This window comes from Psammomys obesus, unplaced genomic scaffold (assembly GCF_907164565.1).
Source record: "Psammomys obesus unplaced genomic scaffold, mPsaObe1.curated_primary_1811, whole genome shotgun sequence".
Taxonomy (NCBI): domain Eukaryota; kingdom Metazoa; phylum Chordata; class Mammalia; order Rodentia; family Muridae; genus Psammomys; species Psammomys obesus.
The window spans coordinates 9,195,156-9,218,718 of record NW_026596234.1 but is presented as its reverse complement, the minus strand read 5'-3'; the positions used below and the strand labels follow the sequence as shown (position 1 = coordinate 9,218,718).

Below are 23,563 nucleotides of genomic sequence, written 5' to 3'. Positions count from 1 at the left end.
CACACACACACACACACACACACACACACACACACACACACACACACTTACGCAAGGACACTGATGTAATGTGAAACAGCCACGTCTTCTCTCCATTCCCTTTACACAGAGTGGCCTGCCTTCCTCGACTGCCTGCTTCTTCCCTGAAGTTAGGTGAGGGACACAGCTATCTTGCCTAAGGTGCTGTTTAGGTCTCTCTGTTTAGGCAGCTGAATCTAACCCTTGATGACACATATCAGTCTGTAAGCAATGGCTCACTTTGACCTGTAGCACCCCTATTTATTAAGCGAGCGAGTGAGTGTGTGTGTGTGTGTGTGTGTGTGTGTGTGTTGTTAGGGAACAGACTAGGGTCTTTGGAATTGCTGTGCAAGTGTTCCATAGCTGGCTACAGTCCCACCTCTTTTAATTAATTATTTTTTACACAGGCTTACTTTTCCTTTACTTTTCCCGCCAGCTAATGTCTTTTTGTTTGTTTGTTTGAGACAGAGTCTCAGGCATCCCACGTTGGCTTTGAACTTGCTAAGAAGCCAAACATGACCCTCAACTTCTGACAGTCTGATTCTACTTCCAAGGTGTTGGGAACCTCACCCCCATCAGGCTGTGCTCTACTGCCTGAGCCACACACCCTGGTCCACGGCCTCTTACATCTATTCAGACACTTGTTCAAATGTACAATCCGTGGATTGCTTTAGTTCATCCTCTTTACAAAGCTGGGACTAGAATCCGGGGCTCTCCTGCTTTTCCAGCATACTCAACCCCACTCCCTGTTGACTTCGTTTTGCTCATATAGTCGTTTCTGTCATTTCCACATCATTAAACAGCTAAGGCTGAGTGATTTTACTTTATGGATGGTCCCATAAATTACTGAGTCAATTCCCCAGTTGACAATAAAAAAGAATGAAGCAGAGAGAGACACAGCCACGCAAAGACTGCAACATTAAGATGCTTGATGGCTTACCTGCCATCAAGTCTGGTGACCCAAGTTCAATTCCTGAGACCCCCCATGCGGCAGAAACATGATACTTGACCTCTGACCTTCACAAGGATACAATGGTGTGCATGTGAGAATGTGTGCATGCATGCACACATGCACAAAATTAAGTTTACAAATAATAGAGACAAACTCTATCGAGTGGGAAGATGAATACCGTATCTGCTTAATAGGAGACAATAACATTGTGTGTCTGGAGCTGGGTGTACTGGCACATGCCTTTAATGCCAGCATTTGGGAGGTGGAGGCAGGCAGATTTCTGTGACTCTGAGGCCAGCTTCATCTGCATGAGTTCCAGGGTAGCCAGAGCTATATAAGACTCTGTCTCTAAATAAATAAATAGATAGATAGATAGATAGATAGATAGATAGATAGATAGATAGATAAATAAGTGTGTCTGTCTTAGGCTTACATTTGCATGCAAAAAAAAATCAGAATACTGCACAGGGGACTACAAAGGCTGCTGACTTTGAGGTATATTAGGAAATAAGGTGTTGTAAGTAGGAAATTTTTCACTCCTACCTTGTCCCCCACCCCCAACCTCTCCCTGCCCCCAAAGAAAAGGATCTCTTTCCATAGCCTTGGCTGTCCTTGAATTTACCATGTAGACCAGACCAGCCTCCCCTTTCCTTTCCTTTTTTGAGGTAGGTTCTCATGTAACTCAAGCTGGTCTTGATCTTGCTTGTGTAGTCATGTTTGGCCTTGAACTCCTGATCTTCCTTTCCTGCCTGTGCCACCTAAGTGTTGGGATTACAGTTGTGGGTCAGAGTCTGATACTGACACATTTTCTGCCAGAGCTGATCACCATCATGTCAGAGAAGGTTTGCCACTTAATCTATCTGACAGGCTGGGCATGGTGGTGCATGCCTTTAATCCCAGCACTCAGGAGGCAGAGACACGGATCTCCATGAGTTTGAAGCCAGTCTGATCTACAGAGTGAGTTCCAGGACAGCTAAGGCTACATAGAGAAAAAAGGATACATCTGACAATTCCTTAATGGGATACTTTTGTTGACCTGGGGCTGTAACCCAGTGGGCAGAGCACTTGCCTTGCACGCACAATGCCTCAACATTGCAAAAGTAAAATTATTTCACTGAGATTGCTAACAGTCAAACTACAAATTCCCGGATGGCTCATCTCTCAGCACCATTAGCTGCATGGTGGTTGCCTGTGCCCACAGGATTGCCCGCTTGCAACGGCCGTGTTGGCTCTTGGTGACGCAGCGGCTGGTTTTCAGTGGCTCTGCTGGGCAGGAACCACGTGTTCCTCAGTGCTACCAACCCCCAGTGGCTATTAACCACCATCCTTAAATCAGCCAGTAAGGACACCCTCAGGTCAACGGTCCTGCTGGGCAGGGGCGTGTCCAGAAGTGGTACAGAACAGATCTAAGGTTGACGCACCACGCGAGGGTCCATCTTCGCTGTCAACTTAGGAGAAGCCTAGGACACCCCTCTGAGCCTGTCTGTGAGGGTGTGTGCAGGATTGTAACTGAGAAGGGAGCGCGGCACCATCGTGGGCTGAACTAAATAAGAAGGAGGAAGCGAGCTGACTATCAGCATTCATCTCTCTCTGCTTCCTGAGTGCAGATGCCATGTGACCAGCTGCCCCATGCTCCTGCCACCATGGACGGTACCCTCAAGCCATGAGCCACAAAAAACCCAGAAACCCACCTTTCCTTCCTTCCTTAAGTGGCACTGGCTGGACAACTTCTCGAATCATCAATAAAGTAACTTATACACCTTCGTTTATATTCTGCCCTCCTTTTCCCAGTTGTCAGGGATAATGAGTGCAATTTACTTGACGAAACCTTAACCCACGGAGCTCATATGGGGAAAGTAACTGCTTGCTTATGAAAATTAATATTGGAGTAATTAGAATAAATCCACGTGACCTGACAGGATGAGGTCTAATGGGGAATCCGCTGGCACTCAAGGGTCACAGCCGATGACTGTTAGCTACTGAGTTTCCAAAGGCTGAGGCTACATGGTGGGTGAAATACGAGAGGACTCGTCACTCCCTCACCTTTGCACACTTCCCTCTTGAATGCATACCGCTACGTCACGTGACCAGGAGCCTCTCAGACTTCAGCAGTTCTTTTCCCTATACGAAACATCTGCAATCCACAACAGTACTGGAGCCGGCCTCTGTATCTACAGGGCCCTGCCTCTGTGCATTCAATAGTAGTTGAAGTATAAGCAATAACCACATTGAGAAGACAGCACAGGAGCTCTCGCCTGGGGTTGGCACTCTGGCAGGAAGGGTCAGCGTTGTCTTCGAGGGCCAGTGTGGCCACTGCAGATGCCGCTTCTTCTTATCTGAGGAAGTGAATAGCCTTCGTTTCTGGCATCTTTGGGGGGAGAGGGCTCCCCGAAAGCAAGCCCAGGAGGGTCTAAAAGGAGGACTATATGAAGACAATGAAAACACCCTAACTCTTCATTCTTCTTTTTCTACGCATTGGATGTTTTTCTCTCCTTAAAACTTTTGATTACCTTAAAATTTGTGTGTGTGCATTTGAGCTCGTGGGTCACAAAGCACACATGGAGGTCAGAGAACAATGTTCCAAAGTCAGTTCTCTCCTACCATGTGGGTGTCAGGGTTTGAACTCAGGTCATTGGGCTTCGTGGCAAGCTCCTTTGCCCATTGAGCGTCTTTCTGGCCCTTTCTTCTGTTCTAAAATAAACCATACTACTCTCCCCTTTTGATACTGCAGAGAGAACACACACCCTTTGCATCACAGGTAACAAATGCAGATGTATGAAAACTACTATCCTTAAAAACAAACAAACAAAAAACCAAAACAAACACCATGACCAGGTCCATGGTGGCACGCACTTATGACCCCAGTGAGGCAGGTGTATAAAGTCGGAAGGAAGCCTGTTACACAGCAGTTCTAGTCTAGCTTGAGCTACACAGTGAAATCTTTTCTAGCCATCAACATCAACAACAAGTCAAATAAAAGCAACCAAAACAGAGCATGTGTATTATCCGGTTTGATCTCCAGCATTGAAAAAAAAAATCTTCTCTTTCTCTGATGTGATAAGCATGTACAGGCATTTACTTCAGCACACAGCCACCTGCTAACGAATTATGGCAGACCAGTTCTCATACAGCTATGGCAGGCCCCGGCCCTCCTACTGAGCACCTACTTACCCCACTGCTGGCTTTTTATTGCTTTAAATATGTTTCTAACAGAAATCACACGTATAAACAGTGTCTTTCTTTACTCTGTACCCGTGTTCCTGTGGCCTCCGTGAGGCTTGGGCCTTGCCCTATGGCTGACATTTCTGGGTCCCCAGCTCCTCGCTGGGTGGGTGTTCAGGTACCCTAGCTAACGACATGTCACTTACCCGTGTGGATCTTCAGGTGTCGCTCCATGTCCTTCATGCCGTAGGCAGTCTTGAACTGACAACCTGAAAAAAGGGAAAAGTCCGGAGGGAAGCGGAGGGGCAGAGACTTCCCTCACCACGTGGAGATGGCCAGCGACGCAGGAAAGACACTGATGTTACATGCTTGACACAGAACAGCACTGCTCTGCTACAACCTAAAAAAACCCACAAGGAGCCAGCAGAGGGACACACGGACTCAACTTACAACATGGCCCATAGGCTAGAGAGATGCCATCAGGAGGGAAAGAGACAGACTCACCGTTTAGAGGAGACTAAAGACTCATGAGAACCAGCGAGGGCTGGAGATGATGTAGCAGTCAAGAGCATTGATTGCTCTTCCAGAGGACCCAGGTTCAGTTCCCAAGCCCCCACACGGAGCCTCACAACCACTTGAAACTCTAGTTCCAGAAGATCTGATGCCCTCTTCTGACTCGGTGGGCACCAGGCACATGTGGCATATAGACTTAGGTGCAGAAGCTGGGTATGGTGGCAGAGACCTCTAGCTCTAAAACCTGGAGGCTGAGGCAGGAGACTCATGAGTTCGAGGTCCACCAAAGCTATGTAGTGAGTTCCAGGTCTGCTCACGCTACAGTGTCAGGCTCCAGCTTCCCTGCCATTAGAACTAACCCCAAGAACCCTTTGGGCACATACAGTGCACATTGCCCCCTTTACCTGGATAGCAGCAGCCGAGCCTCTTCTGAGCAGGGGGCGCTGTGGGCTTTTTGGTACGTGACTTGGTGGGGAGAGAGATCACGGTGGCTGTCTGGTTTTCATTGCTCTCCGTGGGCAAGAAAGTTTGATAGCCATGTTCAAAGACGAACTCTGGAGCTGAAACTAAAGAGCGCAGTGCTTACCAATCTCCACAGGGTCATGAGGGATAATGACATAACCCGTTCCAGCTATCGAAGCACGAGAGAACATCTGTGGAGTTTCCGTTCTCACTCAAAAATGGTGTGTGTGAGGTGGAGAGGTGGCTCAATGGCTAAGACCACTGGCTGTTCTTTGAGAGTGTCTAGCACCCACGTGCTGGCTCACAAACACCTGTAACTGCAGTTTCGGGGGATCTGGGGCCCTCTTCCGGTCTGCTCTGATACCAGGCATGAAAGTGGAATACAGACACACACAGGGAAAACACTCCTAAACATTAAGACAAAACAAAAACCTTAAAGAAATTGGTTAATTTTGCTATGTGACTTTTTTATTTGCAACTATCATCATTGCTACTTCATTCATTCATTCATTCATTCATTCATTCATTCATTCATTCATTCATTCATTCATTCATTTATTGAGACAGGGTTTCTCTGTGTAGACTTGGCTGTCCTCCACTTGATTTGTAGACCAGGCTGGCCTGGAAATCAGAGATCCACCTGCCTTTGCCTCCCAGAGTGCTGGGAGTACAGGCGTGCGTCACCATGCCCGGCTTTGCAATTATTTTTTACTAGTAAAATTAATTAAAAAAAAAAAAAACCAACCAAGTGGCCAGATGTGGTGGCGTACAACTTTAATCCCTGCACTGAGGGGGCAGAGGCAGAGTTCCAGGCCAGCCTGGTCTACATCTGCAGTACCAGAGAGCTGGAGCTACATGGTAGAGACGCCACCTCAGTCCTCACGCTGGAGCTTCCTCAGGACTGAACCCCAGACCTACTGAATCAGACATTTGCGGGTGTCTCTAGGAATGTGGCTTCTAAAAAGCACTTGCTGGGTATGAGAGCCACTGCTTGGAACAGCTTCTTCCATCTGTCTGGGTATAAACCACGGCCTCTGCATCAGCTCCTGCCTCCAGGTTCCTGCCCTGTTTGAGTTCCTGTCCTGCCTTCCTTTGATGAACAGTGCTGTGGAAGTGTAAGCCAAATAAACTCTTTTCTCCTCAGGTTGCCTTGGTCATGGTCTAAGACACGTTGGCCTAAGACACATTGGCCTAAGACACGTTGGTGTTGGTACTAGGATATGGGATGTGCCGTGACAGACCTGACCAGGTTTTGAGGAGGACTGTGGAAGGACTGTGGAACTTTGGGCTAAAAAGCCGTTGAGTGTCGAGAGCTCTGTGGAAGATTGGAAGAGAAGAATGTTGAGAGCAGTGCGGAAGATGGAGGCCTGGCTTGTGAAGTTTAGAGGGGACCAAAGACTCCTGGGCCTTTTGTGTGAAGAGTCTGTGGTCAGATCTCCAGTCAGAGGGGCTGAAGAATCAGCTGTGATTAACAAGAGACCAGAATTCCTGAAGTAAAACCTTTGGGTGGTCGGGCAGAGCTGAGAAATTAATGTTGATTAAGCAGAAACCATCATCACTCAGGTCACTCAGGTGAAATCTGGCAAGTCAGCGCACAGAAGCTGTGTTCCAGAGGCGGCCAAGGTTGTGCCCACGCTAGTGCCCGAGCTTGGTATCGTTAAGAGTCACCCAGGTGGTGTTGGTTTTGAAGGTGTGAAGGGAACACGGAGAGCAGCTGGGGCTCGGCCCTGTGTAGCTAGGCTGGAGGCCCTGAAGACAGCCCAGGAGAGGCTACTGGCAGCCCAGCTGCAGCACCTTTGGAGATGCCAGCACCATGGGATGACCTCCAAGAACAGCAGCAGCAGTGAAGTGGAGCCAGTCAGAGCCTGGGAGACTGTGTGCTGCAGAGGGCGGAGCTGGAGGACTGACGGAGCCCCTGGGGGGAGCCCAGGAGACCGTGAGTGAATCCCAGATAACTGGACATTGAGTTATTCACACTGTTGGAATTTGGTTTCGCTTTGCTCGGATTGTGGCTGTGCCCCGGTTCTTCCCTCTTGAAGGACATATTTAACTTAGTTTTGATTGTTATTGAAGTCCGCAGCTGAAAGACTTTGAACTTTTAAAAGAGATTTGGGATTTTTAAAGAAATTGGATATTTTTAAAGAGATTAAACACAGATTGTGTTTGAATTTGTAAGGACTATGTATGTTTTATAGGGTGGTAACAGTAACACGTCATCTTGGAGATAAATGATAAATGAAAGGTTCTAACTGAAAAATGATAAGTTTGTCAAGTTGACAGGGGTCAGCTGTGTTGGCAATTCTATGTCAACTTGACACAAGCTAGAGCAATCAGACGGGGGAACCTCAATTGAGAAGATGTTTCTGTAAGATCAGGCTGCAGGCAAGTCTGTTGGGCATTTTCTTAATTAGTGAATGCTGTGGGACGGCCCAGCCCATCCTAGGTCCGCTAACAGCGGTTTTCAACCTTCCTAATGCTGTGACCCTTTAATACAGCTCCTCATGTTGTGCCAACCCCAACCATGAAATTATATTCATTGCTACTTCATTGCTGTAATTTTGCTACTGTTATGAATCTTAAAGTAAATATCTGTATTTTCTGATGGTCTTGGCAACCCCTGTAAAAGGGTTGTTCAGGCCCCAAAGGGGTCTCGAACCACAGGTTGAGAATCACCCTTCTAAATGAAAGCAGGCTGAGCAAGCCACGAGGAGCAGGCCAGTAAGCAGCACTCCTCCATGGCCTCTGCATCAGCTCCCGTCTGTCAGGTTCCTGCCCTGACTTCCTTTGATGAGGAACTGTGATGAGGAAGCCAGATGAACCCAAATGAACCCTTTCCTCCCCAAGTCACTTTAGTCATGGTGTCTCATCACAATAGTGACCCTAACTGAGACACTGAGCCTGTTTCCTCCCCTGTCAATGGGACCATTCAAGTCCATGGAATGTAGTGGCTCTGGGTGTGGCCAGCAACTCTAGCCACTAAAGTTGGACTGACCTAGACCTGAGACCCACCATAGCGAGCTCTCAGCCACTGTGCTCATGATTGCCATTTGTGGGACTGAGGGCTTCCCTGAGACCTGGGACTGAAAACAGGCTGGTGGGGCAGACTGAGGTGGCCTTCTACTTTCTGTCCCACAGCTGTCTCAACAGGGAAGCCCCTGTGGGGAAAAGCCCCCAGAGTGTGGTAACGAGGGCAGTGTTCGGTAAGCTCCCGAGATGCTCACAACCCTGGTGAAAGGCAAGCCTGGGCCTCATGAATCAGCCTTCTAGTGGGCTTCTCCTACCTGCCTCCCGTCTCTGCCTATAGGCCAGTGGGGACATGGTGATATTCTAGCTCTGATCCCTGCCTGAAGTCCTGATTTGATTATCTTCTTTCTCATGCCAGAGGGCGCTCTTTGGTTGACTTGTGGCCACCAATGATCTGAATGTCAACGTTTGACATCAGATGGACACATGGGGGTAGGGCAGGTGAAACCCAGCAGGGCCAGCTGGGGTCATTCTAGGGATGGCACTAATGTGGGATCCACGAGTCACCCCAAGGCAGAGTCACAGGCTAAGGAGAATGAGCTGTGAGGCTTCACCTTTTCTTTCCATTACATTTCTTATTTGTGTGTGCTATGGCACAGATGGAGAGGTCAGAGGATTTGTGGGAATTTGTCTTCCCCTTCCACCACGTGGGTCCTCCACAGGATTAAATTCAGGTTTTTCAGGCTTTACAACAGGTGCCTTTACCTACACAGCCGTTTTGCTAGTTCTGGCCTCAGTTACTTCATCTGGGAAATGGGGCTTTTCCCTCCCTATCTCTTGGGGTAACTGGGAGGGTTAGGAATGAAGTATGGAAAACGTCTAATGCCCTTGTCCCTTTTCCGGTGGCTCCATGGCTCCTAGGCAGCCAGGACTGCCCAAGCGAAGGCCTGGCTTCATCAAGGGCAATATCAGGATGAGGGCAGGGGAGCCATCAGGAGCTATAGCCCTGAGGGAGCTAGCGCCTTGAGGCCTTGAGCCAAGTGACTGACTTCCCAATCTGGGAGAGGAGTGGGTCCCCTGGGAGCTTATTACACTGATGCCGGAGTCTCTGCCCTAGAAATCCTGGTTCCTTCTGAGATGGAATCTGGGTGTTGGGGTCTAATAAGTTCCCCAAGGACCCTGATCTACAAGTGGGTCTTGGAACTGACAGCTAAGCGCAAACTGGTGGTGAGTGTGATAGACAATTGTGGCAGAGAAAGGCAAGCAGGACTCTGCCTATTTGGTTGTCTGGAGAGGGGCAGCTAAGTCAGGCAGAGGCCCGACATTTGATGTTAACACATTAGACTGTGAACAGCAATAGCTCATGGACCCGGCGACCACCTGTGCCCTCTAGTGGACTATTACAGAATTCCTGTGGCAGCCCAGGCATGAGGAACTCTAGCTGTGGCTGGAGCCAGCAAACTGAGGGTGGGATGTGATACTTGGGGTCTGTCTTGGGGCTTAGATTGTTGGGACTCACTGAGCTGGGTACCAAGAGGACCCCGTGCCTGGCCTGCTGTGCAAAAACCACAGGGCACACGCAGGCTGCAAGGCAGGCGATGCTGAGAGGAGGCGTAGACCATTGGAGAGCTACAGGGATGGAAGAGGAGGCTGCTATTTGGTTGTGGGGTCGGCTTCCCACAGACCATGTTTACACTCAACAAGCAACAAATTCTCCCACCAGAGCCCATAATTAATGCCCTGGGTGTACAGAGTTTAAGGAGCGCCACAGCGGTGACCTCATGGGGCAGAGGTGGACAGACCTGAGGTCTGCTTCTCCACTGATCATTTCACCAGGAAAAATGACCTGGCCCGAGGGAATACACTGTGTGTGTGTTTGAGGAAATGGCCCCAAGCCAAGCTCAGAAAACTCAGATACGGGCATAAGAATTAAGCCAGTTCTAGGCAGAGGAAAACTGCCTGCCAGGGACCTAGGGTGTTAAGAAATGGGGTTCACTGGAAGGAACTGCAAGGACTTCACGGTGCTGCTGCATATGTGGAGGGTGTGTGTCCGTGTGTGTGTGTGTGTGTGTGTGTGTGTGTGTGTGTTCGAGCGTGCATGGGTGCTAGGGAAGCCAGAGTCTGTCACCAGGTGGCATCAGCCAGGCAAAGCTGGGAAAGACATTTCCTGCAGAGGGAACAGATTAAAAACAAAACAAAAACAAAGCCAGAGTGTTGCAAAGGCCTCAGGCAGGGTGTAGCTCAGGGCCTTCCACCTGCTGGACTCCCTCATTATTTGTTTTCAATTCTTTCTAGTTGGGAAGCCAAAGTCTCCTCAGGGAAATGCCTGAGCACCCATTCCTGGACAGCCCCGGGTCTGTGGGGTCCTCCTGGACACAGCTCTTCACAAGGGCAGTTTCTCCTTGTCTGTCTGAGAAACAAGCAGGTCACGGTAGGCCACCTCCAAGGTGACTTCTTGTCTCTACCTTTTCTTGATCACCTCATTGAAGGTTTATTTTATTTTCAAGTTCTAAAACCTCTCCAGACACACATGTTGGGAGGATTAAAAACACCCATGGAATTCTGCTGTTACTCCAAGTTGTTTTATGTGCATGTGTGTGGGCCTGAGTTGTAGTATGTGTGCCGTGTTCGTGTAATGCCCTCAGAAAGCAAGAGGGGGGGCACTGTATCCCCTGGAACTAGTTTCAGGTTGTGAGCTGCCATGTGGGTGCTGGAAACTGAACCCGGGACCTCTGCAAGAGCAGCCAGTGCTCTTAACCACTCAGCCATCTCTCCAGCCCACATGCCCCAAATTTTAAACAGCACATGAATAGTTTATAAAGTGGAAGTTGGTTGCTCCTCAGCTCCAGTGGATCTGGTTGGTAAATGTTCTCTGAGAGTCAGCTAGAAGAAGCTTGTAGGTTTGGTCAGGCTTATTGATGTATTTTGTTTGGCTGATGACGTCTCAAAAATTAAGAACGTCTGGGCTATTGAGATGATTCAGCTGCTAAAGGTGCTTGCTGCCAAGGCTGACGACTTGAGTTCAAGCCCCAGGACGCACACGGTGGACAGACCCAACCTACTAACGTTGTCCTCTCGCTTCTACATGTGTGACATAGCATGCATGCTAGTACACATGCACAAATAAGCGTAATTTAAAATTTTCAATTGGAAAAAAAATTCCCATTTTTTGTAGCTAAAAAAAAAAAAAAAAAAAAATCAAAACACAGAACTGGCCAGACCCAAAGATCAGCTGCTTTGTGCATGATTTAGCACAGTCCCTGCTATGCCCTAACACACCCTGTGGGCTCTCACTGAGTCGGCTGCCTGTTCTAGAAGCCTTTATTGGGTGCAGCACTGTTCCATGTGCACAAACCTGCTGTGCTCCTCACAGGGACCTGGTCCCTGTCTCTGAGACTCAAGTACATTGCACTGTACTCATGTCTGACATGGTTTATCCACCTCTCTCCTGATGGTTACATATAAAAAACCCACTTTCTCCACAGGATAAACGTAACGAACAACCTTCATCTGCTGTCAAGTTTTACAGGGTAAATATTTAGAAACAAACCCTTTAAAGGAATTTAACAGCACATTTTGTTAATTCTTTCACATTTATTTATTTGTGTGTGCATGTATGTGCACATACGCACATCACAGTGTGTCTGTGTGGAAGTCAGAAGACAACCCTTGGGAGAGCCAAACTCAAGGTCTGCCCGGATCAGACTCAGATCATCAGGCCTGTTGGCAGGTCCCATTACCCTCTGAGACATCTCTTCTGCCCACTATTCCAGTAAGTTTTAAAACAGAGAATTTTAAAACCTAAGAATTAAAATTTGGAAGATATCATAAAATTGTCCAGGGTCTAGGAATTTCCATCTGCAGAACACATGCCTGGTTTTCATGTGCCTGGCTCTCATTCTGTGGGGACACCACCCTGTTATGTGCTCAGCACATCCTTGTATTCCTCTGCTGTCTTTTACTGACTCTTCCACTTGCCTCTTTTCTTCCACTTTGTTGGTTTTTAGATGTTCTTTATATAGGAAGGGTGCTGCAAACTTTCTCTCAACACGCTCGTCTTTAGATTTTGTTTTTCTGGGAAGAAAGCAAGTAACCTCACTGCAGTCACATTTATGAGTCTCTTCCTCTGGGGAGGGTAGTCCAATCATGAAGGAATGCATTATCAAATAATTCCTACAGCACCCAGCATCTCAGAGCTGGGTACTTTACAGTTTCTAAGGCGGGTTATGGACGTGTTAGGTGTGTGTATCTGTCACTGTATGGATGATATGCTCTTTAGAACACAAAAGATTTATTTTTATTTATGTCTACCTGTGTATCAATATTATGTGTGCGCACATGTACCCTTGGATGTCAGAAGAGGGCACTGGATCCCCAGGAGCTGGAGTTCCAGGCATTTGCGAGCTGCCAATAGTGGCTGCTCTCAAAGAGCAGCCAGCACTCTTAACCATGAGGCCATCTCTCCAGCCACAGACCCCAGAACTTTTTATGGTTTCATTCTGTATAATACATTTCTTTCTTAATTAGTTAAAATTTCCCCCCAGGCTGGCCTTGAATTCACTGTATAGCCAGAGATGACCTTGAACTCCTGATCTTCCTGCTTCCACCTCTGGGATTACGTGTCCATCCCCCACCTCTAGCTATATTTAATTTTTGTAAGCCTCTGTAGTTTATGTTGACCAACTACATGGAGTGAGGAGGCTGTACAAGGAGGGGAGACAGCTGTTCACTTATAGACTGAAAAAAAAAAAAAAACCAAAACAAGATAAAACCTAAGAAGTTCCCATTTTGTCAAACAACTATGCTAACACCCCAAACCCCTGTTTCTCAGCTCCCAGAGGTTTCAGCTTTTAGGGACCTGACCTTTGCTTTGCTTAAACACCTGACATTTCTTGCTGCTGCTTGCGCTCCTGATCTGAACCCAGCAGCTCTCAGACCTGGCCCGGCAGCTGCTTCTCAGTGGTGCTGGTTAAACATAATGAGTTCCAGGACTCTGGAGGTAGAGGCAGGTGAATGTCTGAGTTCAAGGCCAGCCTGGTCTACAGCAAGAGAGTTCCAGGACAGCCAGGGCTACATGGAGAAACACTGTCTCAACACCCCCAACAATAGTGATGATGACAACGATGATGACGATAATGATGATGAGGAAATAGAATTATTGACTGAGGGGTTAGCTTGGGCAGGCCTTCTTAACAGGTCCCGAAGAGGTGGAGGATGCAGGCTCTGCCCACCCCTCCCACACCCCGCCCGGATGTACCTGTGATGGTTTGGGTCTCTGAATTGATGGTCGTTGTGGAGGTCTGGGTCTGGGTGGCAGGCACTGTCTCCTCCGACACAAACTGGACGGTGCTGGGGGCCGTCACAGGCGTGCTGGTCAGCTGGCAGCCGCTCTGCTTATGGACTACGAAGGCATCCAAATTGCTGAAGTGCTGCTTACAAAGGCCACAGATGTGGATGTCCGGGGTCAGTTCTACCAGCACCGTGGTGCCTTCTGGGACTTCACGGGACAAAGGAAAAGTCACAGATTAATTCCAAACATACCAGCTTCATGGCAGGAGGCATCCACACTGCCAGTGGTTGGTCTCTGTCTCATCCTAGGAACGACTTGGAGTAGCAACCCTACTCCAAATTCCATCCCAGCAGCTGCATCCCTAGAAGGGGGCCATGGCCCATGATAAAGTGCTGATCATGGGTACCGCCAAGGGCCTGGGGTTTATGTTTTACAGGAAAGTTCTTTGGGGGCTGAGGAGACAGTCCACAAATTGCTTGCCGTACAAGCATGAGGCCCTGAGTTCAATCCCTAGAACCCATGTAAAAAGCTGGGTGTGGGGTGTGTTTGTAAGATTGGGATTGGGAGGAGGAGGTAGCAGGATTCTAGGCCTTGCTAGACAGGTGGCCTAGCCTTCTTGGCAGACTCCAGGCCAGGGAGAGACCCTATCTCAAAACAAGTTCCCGAGGAACAACACCGAGGTTGCCTTCTGCCAGTCCTTCACGGGTCCTGAGGTCATCTCTATCCCAACAGAAAGGTCATTATGAAAACTATCCTCATCCCAGCACAACATCTCCAAACCCCTCATCACCTTGAGACCCACTAGTTCACAATGGTGGCGCACATGTGTGAACTCCTCCAGCACACACACACACAGGACAAAGGGAGCAGAAAAGCCACCTATGGCTTCCTCTGCTTTTGCACAAGGAGGCAGAGACAATGTGGCACTTCTGCAGACATATGCTAATTAGGAGAAAATACGCTAAAATCCCTGATTCTTGTTCTCACATCCCTGGTCCCTGAAAGAAGCCCTGGAGTCAATCAATCAGTTAGAATAGTGGAGTTCAGGTTTCTGATACTTGTAGACTAAAATTCATCGTTAGCTGACAGGGACAGCATCTTTCTACGGCAATGAGACAGAGTTAACCCTGTAGTGAGAATGTCAAAGCATCTAACACAGTACCCAGTTCTATCCTGGAAAGTGACACAGCTTCAGAGGCAGTTAACCCGGAGAGTACTGGCCTTGCATCCCCGAGGCCCTGACATCAATGCCCAGCACCTTCTAAAAATGGGGTGGTGGAGGCACACAGGCCAGTAACGCAATCCCAGACACTAGAGGTAGAGGCCGGGGGACAGGTTCTTAAGACTCCTCCAAGGTCTTGGGGTCTGAAGCACCTAGACCCTGTCTCAGAACAACAGCAAAAGAAAGTACTGTATAAATGTTTATTAAATAGGATAACAATTAATTAGTAAGTCTCAACATGAACATTTGAATTTTTATTCTTAAAATTTTCGTTTGTGGAGTTATAGAGATTGCTCAGTAGTTAAGAGCTCTTGCAGAGGACCCGAGTTCAGGTTCCGGAACCCACACTGGGCAGATCCAGCTCCAGGGGATCTGATGCCCTTTTCTGATCTCCATGAGCGCTTGCATGCATAAGCACATACCCATTCCTATCTACACAGAATTAAAAACAAAAACTTTTTTTCCTTGCATGATAATAAAACTTACATTTACAAAAGAAAATCTAGAAGAAACCTTAAAATTTGGCATAAAAAAGCCCCTCATAATCTTAGCTGGGCAATGGTGATACAAGCCTTTAATCCCAGCATTCAGGAGACAGAGGCAGGTGAATCTCTGTGAGGCTGAGGCCAGCCTGGTCTACAAAGGGAGATCCAAGACAGCCAAGGCTATACAAAGAAAGAAACCCTGTCTTGAAGACTAAAACCAAACCAACCAAACAAACCCAGAGAACCAAAACAAACAAACAACAAACAAAAACCCCATAATCTTTCCATCTGTACCTTTCATGGACATTACAAACATATTTTTTACTATTCATACTTAAAATCTGTTTTTTTTTTTTCACTGTATAGGGAAGCTAATATTTTCCCCACATAGTACCACATAAGCATGTGCCACATTAAAAAAAAAAAAACCTCTTCATACATGTAATTGTTTAGTGGGAACATGTAATCCACGGTATCCACACATTATAAAATAATGTCTGTAACCAGCGGAGTTAAATACTAAAAGACCACATTTGTATAATACCATCAGGGGCTGTACAGTGCAATATTCTGCAAATTATAAGCTATTTCAATTCTGTCCAATTTCCTCCAGGACTAGACAAGGCATTTATTTGTGTGTTGTGGTGTCCTGTAGTAGATGTCCCAAGGAAAGTGATGCTGAAGGGGACAGTTGAACTAGGCTTCCTCCTCTGGACTTCTGGTAGCTACAGGAACAGCTTTAGTCCCAGGGAAACACGGAGAATGAAGCCATATTTGCACACAGCTGAGAGTGTCTTCACGGTGGTGCAAGATTGGTGTCCAGGATGGAGTTTTGGTACCAAGTTATGCTTCCGGTACTCACAAAAGTCACACCAGTGGCTTTTCTTAGCATCTTGAAATGGTCACTATCAACTTTACCCCTGGTTTTCCCGCCTGGAAAATGGGGACAAGGCAGGTCTTTTCTTAGGACCGCCATTGATGAAATGAGTTGATGAAGGGAGCTGATTTCCCACTTCAAAGCGCTGGGGGGGGGGGGTGGTGTTAGGGTGGAGAACTGGGATTCTAGAAAACATCTACCTCTCCTTAAGTCATACAGGGAACACTGGCAAGTTTGGGAGCCAGTGGCTCCAACATCAGCACTTAAGAAGGTCTGCAAACCTTGTCCAGGGCTTTCCAAACTTCCGGTGCTCTGGTCAGCAGGGGAACACCGGTGATTCCGGCCCCGCCCCAACCCTCGCCTCCGGCGGACCCAGCCGCACCAGTATCATGCTTTTAAACACATGCTAGCACGCTAGGTGCCTGGCTCAGGGTGCACGCTGGTGCTCTAGGTGGCTTTAATGGTTCAGTCCCTGGCCCATACTTTGGGAACAAAGGCACACGGAGCTACCAAGAACTTGGACAGGATAAAATAAAAGCTGATGTGATGTCAAGAAAACAACAGAGAACCCTAAAGTTAGTGCAAGCCACCCCAGCCTCACCCACATTCCCTCCTCCTCCGAGTAAGGGGAAGGGTTTGCAACCCCTCCCTCAAGCCCTTCCAGGGATCCCCTAACCTGAACCACTGAGGCAGAAGTTTCCTTACTAGTTGGCCTGGGTCACCCCACGTTCTCCTTCCCTCCGCTACTCCCCAAACTCCAGGGGAGGTGGTGAACGTCTCTGCACCACATGGCCTCCCCTGGCTGAGCCTCCCGCGGGTGCTGCAGGAGTTCCAGGGGCTCCTGACCCAGCGCGCAGTCGGGGCTGACAGGCGGTGTCATACATTGGTTCGGTCAACCAATCCCAGGGACCCAGGCCTGCTAGCTGTGCTCAGGCCCCAGTCCAGCTGCCTCCACCCAGCACTTACTTTGCACCGATCCTGAGAAGCAGTTGCCTGCGCCGCTCCCGTTCATGGCCGAAGACCTTGGGGTGCCACTCCCGGGGGCCACAGGGCTCTCTCTACACCGTATAGAGACTTTGCTTTTGCATTTTCCCCCGCACACCCCTCAAACCCAACCAGTCTGGTCCCGACTCTGTGAGGCGGGGACGGATGTACACTCAGCACCACTTCCGCTGTCTAGAGGGCGCTGGACCGGTTCACCTAGCTCCGCTCCCAGGCTTGCTTTCCTGGGGACACTGGGAGAGACCCAGGCCCCAACGTTGGAGCACCTCCATCCTTCCAGGTACTCCGGACACTCTGCGGGTGCCCTGTGCCTTTGCATTTTACCCTGCGGGGGACCGGAGGATAAGCTGCCGGCCTGGGAGAGAGGACCCCCCCCCCCCCCCCCCCCCCCCCCCCGACCGGGACAGATCCAGTAGCACCAGAACGGGTCCTCTGCCCTGGCCGGTGAGATGGCTCAGGCTGGAGTCCAAGGGCAGAAAGGGAAATGAATGTCCAGAGAGCCCGGAAGAGAGTGTCGTCTTGTAGAGTAGCAGTCCTTGATTGGGGAATCAGCCCTTGGATTCATGAACAGACTGGTCACGTGCACTGCGAGCAGAGGATGGCGACCCAGAGCAGCAGAGAATACAGTTGTTTAGGTTGGGAGGCTATAGTGAGGCTCAGCAGGGTGGTCTCCTCCTGGATGAGACCCAGCCAGGAGAAAGGTTTATTTTCCTCGTGTTTTGCCTGAAATTGGAACCGGTATACCAGGTGTGACTGGAGGGGCGGCCCCTGTTGTTGTACGCTCTTGGTTATGTTTGCCAGGTTCTGGAGGGCAGGGTTAGGATGTAGGCTCGCTGGCTTTTTTTTGTTGTTGTTGATCATATGCGTATGAAGATGTTTCACTTCATATTACCCCGTGGCCCACCAGTTTTTCCAAGGATTTAGGCTATTAATGTAGCGTTGTACTTCAGTGGGGAATATCCAACCAGAAGTTTGGCCCGTCCTTGTCCATACTCAGCCACATTCTTTTTTCTTCCCCCCACCATCTTAGGATGTTCTTTTTACAATAACCCCATGGATACCCCATGTACTTTGACCCTTTGGGTGCGACAGGCCCTGTCCCTCTGGTTATAGGTAAAGCAAAGCATGGGGGAGTCATACCTCTCTGTGCATTTTAAGAGAGATACTGGGCTGGAAAGAACATCACGACATCCCTGAGAGGGACAGTCTGACTGGACCATGATGCCACTGTGGGTCTCATAGCACCGTCAGTCCAAGTTTCTGGAAGCCCCCAGCAGTATGTTGGAGCTGACTGGCACAGTTTCCTCCAGCTGGACAAAGATCGAGACAACTAAACAAAGAATCGACCTGGCAGGGGTGTCATAGTCCCTGGTGCCTGTGGTGACAGAGAAAGAATGTGACCCAGAAAAAGAAAGAGGTAAACAGAGTGACTAAATAGTCAAGTCTGACCATTTGGACCTGTTTTTGAGGCTGTGTGCAGAACCTGAGAGTGGTGCCTCCCAGCCGCTAGATGGACCGTCCATCCTGGGCCGGGCCCTTTTTGAGCCTGGATAGATGATACCAACACTAATGACCTGGGAGCTTGGCACCCTAGTGGGTGGTGAGAATCACAATGTAGGGTCCTGTCCACTGGGGCTCTGAAGACTTAGGAGATGACTGTTTGAGACATACCTGGTCCAAAGGAAAGGGAAAGGGGGTTGGTAGTGGTTGAGTCCGCTGATGTGGGGACGGGAAGGCAGCTGTGAGAGTGGAGAAGGAAGGGAGAGAGAGAGAGAGAGAGAGAGAGAGAGAGAGACAGGGTAAGTAGCTGGCCAATGGAGTAGTTTGCACAGGGAGATGGTGATTAAGGAGAAACAGCCTTCCATACAGAACCTCAAAAGGGCCGAAGCCTATAGGAGATGGTGGGGTGTCTCGGAGGCGGGTGAGGGCAGTGAGGAGAAGGGAAGGCCAAGATGAGCTCAGGTGAGAGCTTGGTGAGTCTTTGTTTATGAGGCCATTAGCTCTCTCTACCTTTCCCAGTGACGGTGGATGGTACAGAATTTGAAGCTGCCTGGAGACATTCAAGGCTTCAGAGGTGAAGTGAAGGCTGCATTGTTGTCTCTGTGGATGGTCGTTGGAATGCCAAACCGAGGGCTGACATGTCATAGGAGGATATGGGCCACCATGCCTGCTGTTTCCCTGGAGGTGGGGGAATGCCAAAATCCTCCCTGTGAAAATGTCAACAAGGGTTAGGAGAGAGTGGAGCTTTTTGTTGGCAGGCATTTTTGTAAAGTCAGTTTGCCAGTCTGGTTGGTGTACTCGGAGCTGGTACAGGCACTGACATATAGAGAGCCTCCTGTGGTTGGTCTTGGCACACATTGGGCAGGAAACATGGGCCTGTAAAATATGGGCTTTGAGACTGGTGGGCTCACAAAGGGGCTCAAGAAATTGAAATACGGCCTTGGGGCCAATGTGTAGGCAGTGATGGATCTTGGAGATGATGGACAGTGACTGTTTGGGGGCAAAGGTAAGGCTGTTGTTTAGATAAAGCCATCCATCTTTTGCCAGTGTGAACCCTTTGCCAAGCTTTCTCCGCTGGTACTGAGGGTTGTAAGAAGATGTTAGGAAGAAGGTGTGCCCTGTGGGTCTTGAGCTGGAAGCCAGAACCCAGGCCACCGAGCCAGCCCTGGCATTACCCAGGATCTGTAACATCAGATCCATAGAGGTTTGGTGCCTCTAGTCGTGAATTATGGTCATCTCTGCTGGGAGTTGGAGGGCCTCCAAGAGACTGGCTATAGGAGGACCATTGGAGCCAGCTGTGGTGGCACACACTGTAATCCCAGCTCCCAGGGAGGCAGAGGCAGGTGGATCTCTGTGAGCTTGAGGCCAGCCTGGTCTACAAGCGAGTCCAGGACAGCCGAGGCTACATAGAGAAACCCTGTCTTGAAAAAACCACCCTGCCCCCCTAAAAGTTGGAGATCCAATGTCAAAGGAATCCCACCAGGCCCCCAAATTAAAGAATTTGATCTGCTGTAGTTAGGTCTGTAGGTTAGGAGTTGGAGTTGACAAACTGCCATCTCTACGGCCAGCCCCCAGAGGACCTGAGAAGCGTGACATCAGGCATCTCTGTGGCTACCTCCAGCAAGACCCGTCACCACCAACACAACATAAGTACGACACTTTCACGACTGCCGCAAGACACGTGTGCTCCTTTTGCGCATGCGCCGGGTCATCCCTCTCCCGCATTCTTTCTCTTTGCTGCCTTACCCAGAAGACAGTCTGTGTAACCCGTCCCCAAAACTCTTGAACCCTTTTGGCTCTTTACAGTAGCTAGTATCTCGTTTGAATATGCAGGGGTCCAACTTAGCCCAAGAGCTGAGACCCTCATCTGCGATGAACTGTGACAGAAGCTTCTGTCGGGAAAAATCAAGTAGCATAACTACATCGGCAAGCCGTTGTTCCGGGGAAGGATGCTTTCTCAGTAAGGAGCAAAACTGCAACAGGACCACAGGAACGTTAGAGATTCCGTTTAAAGTTAAGGGCAGCTGTTGTTTTTATTTTTAACTGATTATTAATTAATGAATGAGGCCAGAAAAGGGCTTTGGCATCAGAGTCCATGGCTGAGGTGGCTCGGCAGTTAAAAATAGCTGTTGTTTTATAACGTCCCTTTGTTTTTCTAGGTAAAAGGTCTGCTGGCCTGTCCTCAGGGTCCTAGCAACATCTTACATCATCACGGGCCACAGCAGCTGCCGCCAGGTATGCTCGGTGTTGCCTGCCAAGTTCCCAGCCCCAACCCCTGTGCAGACCGGGTCTCTTTCTCTCCCTCCCATCCCTCCCCTTCCCTTTTCCCCTTCCCTCTGTTTTTTTCCCTTCTCTGCCTTCATGGTTCACTCACTGTCTCTACCCCTTCCTTCTCCGGGCCTTCAGTCCTTCCTTCTCCGGGCCTTCAGTCCTTCCTTCTCCCAATAAAGGTCCTTATTCTAGATCTGCTGTGTGGCATAATTCCTCAGGGGGTACTGTTAAGATTGTGCAACAGGGTTACACGGCTGGTTCACAAATCACGCCACGTGACTGGTTCCACATGGGAGGTTCATTAAGGGAAGGGGTCACAGAGACCATCTCTGGACAGGGCAGGTGAGAGAGAGAGAGAGAGAGAGAGAGAGAGGGAGAGGAGGGCTTCATGTTCTCTTATAAGGTGACCCAGAGCATGAGCAGGTAGTTTCAGGTGGTCCATAGGGGACCTCACAGATGCCTGATAACCAATTCGGTCAGCTGGTCCCTTAGGGCTGGCTGTAGAGATGCCTGCTTAGGGATGCCAACATTCCTCCCTTTTTGTTTTGTTAAAAAGTGAGGAGCTAGGAAAGGGTGATGTTGGGGAGGGCATGGGGTGACCTTTGCTCTTCAAGCTACTTCCTGCTGATTAAGGATGTCATTCTCAGGGCATAGTTGGACCCCACTATCAGGGTCCATTGGAAGGTCATTGTCATCTGGTTCTGTGGGCAGAGATTGATAATCCTGTAAGAGTAACTGATTAATGGTTTGGTTAGAGAATTTTTACATTTGTTGTTGGAGAAATGTAGAGAGGAAGTTAATTACACAGGGTACAAAAAGCAAAAGCAGGAAGACAAGCAGAAGAGGTATGAGGAAGGGCAGAATCCATTTCCATATGGGGTTCTCGAAGGCCCAAGAGCTACAGGCCTTGAGCTGTTCCCTTTGTTTTTGTAAATCTGTTTGGAGTTGTTGGATTTTACTGTACCTGACTGGTTGACATAAAAACAGCCTTCCTCCTGGAGGAAGATGCAAAGGCCACCTTCTTTAGCTGTGAGGAGATCCAATCCACGTCGGTTTTGAAGTACTACTGCTGCCAGCGAGTCGATCTGTCCTTGGAGGGTTATTATTGTCCGAGCTACTTATTGGAGGTCCTGGATGAAGTGGGAAGAAAGCTGATAATCAAAGTTAGTGAAGTGCCTAGTCCTGCTGTCCCGGTCCTGACAGCTGCCGTGATTCCTGCAACAGCTAGAAGATTTGAATTGCCCTCTTATCCGCCTGGGCAGCTATTGAGTCCACGACCGGGATTGGTGGGGGCTCCTTTTCATTTATCACCACCAGCTCGGGGAAGGGGAGCATGCGTGTGCAAACTCCTGACCAACCAGCAGGCAGACGATGGTACACCTGAGTGCTACAAAGAATGGAGGTGTTGTTAGCAGTAGGGCATTGGGGTTGAGATGGGGAATCAAGAATTATAGTTTTATTACACTCTAAGGAACTTAGCATTCCTACAGAGTGTGTCCTGGATGTCTTGAAACAGCCTGCCATGCCAAAGAGGGTGATATGAAGAAAGTGGGGGTTGTGGCAACATCAGAGCCAGGGCAGTTAGTAAATGGTGAAATAAGGTTACTTGGCAGAGTCAGCAGAGAAGCTGTCAGCGGTAGTTCTGAGTTGGTCCCAGGGGGGACACACAGCCAGCAAGCTTTAAAGTGGCCCAGTTGGGTCACATTAAGAGCTTGTATGTCGAGGTCAGAGTCTGAAGTAGGAGACAAAATGACAGGTTTGTATTATTTAGGAGAGGGGATGTTAGAGAGGTAATGACCTTAGAGGAGTGTTTAATTACCTTCTCTACTTCTCCCATCCCCAGGGATTGAATGATTGGGATGTATTTTCTCTGGATATGGATAGTACTTATTGGTAAATCAGTTGTGTATTGGGATGTATTTTCTCTGGATATGGATAGTACTTATTGGTAAATCAGTTGTGTAGTGGCGGTAGAGTTTTCCAATGACGCCTCCTTCCCATCTGGGTTTGTACAGGTGAAGGAGCTTCTGTGTTGGTGTGCGGATTTGGCAAGACCAATATGGGCAGCCTCCATATCTGTCTGGCAATTTTTTGCAATAATCCTTTGTTTGATCAAAGAAGAAGCAAACAAATTCTATCAAATAAGAGAGGTGGGATAGATGTGAGGGTGATGGCTATTTCAGTCAGCTCCTGGCAGCCTCCCATAGAGCAATTTTCCAACCCTATTTGGAGAGACTGTTTATTATTAATGATGGTTTCTTGAACCTCAAATCTCTATACATAGGGATTACCTTGGAATCCCTATGTAGGCAAGAGAGAGAGGAGGAAAAATACATATCCAATCTAGTAGGGTCGAACACAGCTCCTGTAGTGAAGTCTCATTTCTCTGGAACCTGAGACAAGATGGTTGATCTTGGCATCTTTTGGAGCTTAAGGGAGCAGGGTCCTGTTGGAGTTGATATGGAGGAGGGGGCATTATCTTGAGAGGGGGTGAAAGGCTTGAGGTGAGATAGATGAATCCAGTGAGGGGAAACCCTCAAGCTTAGCAGCAGTGGGGGGGTCACAAGAATCACCTTGAAAGGGCCCTGCCATTGAGGAGAAAGAGATAGGGGACTTTGGTTTGGAGGGGAGAGAAGGGCCTGGTCCCCGATGTTACTAGATGGTCAGGGGTTAGTGTGTGGCTGTGGTAAACAGTGGTCAGTAAAGACCCATAGAAGAGAACGGAGATGACAGAGTAAAAGAGTAAGCAGGTGGTCAGGAAGAGGTGAGGATTTAGCTGAAAGACCAGGAGTTAGAACTGGTCATCCATACATGAGCTCAAAGGGCAAGATAGATAGAGGTTTTT

The 23,563-nt window shown here is 48.8% G+C and overlaps 1 protein-coding gene across 3 annotated transcripts in view; it reads right to left on the bottom strand.

Annotated features, from left to right (window-relative positions):
- The window catches only part of Zfp64 (ZFP64 zinc finger protein), a 53,479-nt gene extending 36,190 nt beyond the window's left edge, over positions 1-17,289 (bottom strand). The window contains exons 1-4 of one of the 3 annotated variants that reach the window (XM_055595991.1): positions 16,912-17,289; positions 13,329-13,568; positions 5,050-5,211; positions 4,339-4,401 (exon numbers count right to left, since the gene is read on the bottom strand). In XM_055595991.1, coding sequence (XP_055451966.1) covers positions 4,339-4,401; positions 5,050-5,211; positions 13,329-13,568; positions 16,912-16,957 — 511 coding nt within the window. In that variant the 5' untranslated portion in view covers positions 16,958-17,289. The remainder of the gene's footprint in view (positions 1-4,338; positions 4,402-5,049; positions 5,212-13,328; positions 13,569-16,911) is intronic. The other 2 variants (XM_055595989.1, XM_055595990.1) reach the window with 2 other exon arrangements.
- Between the last annotated feature and the right edge of the window lie 6,274 nt (positions 17,290-23,563).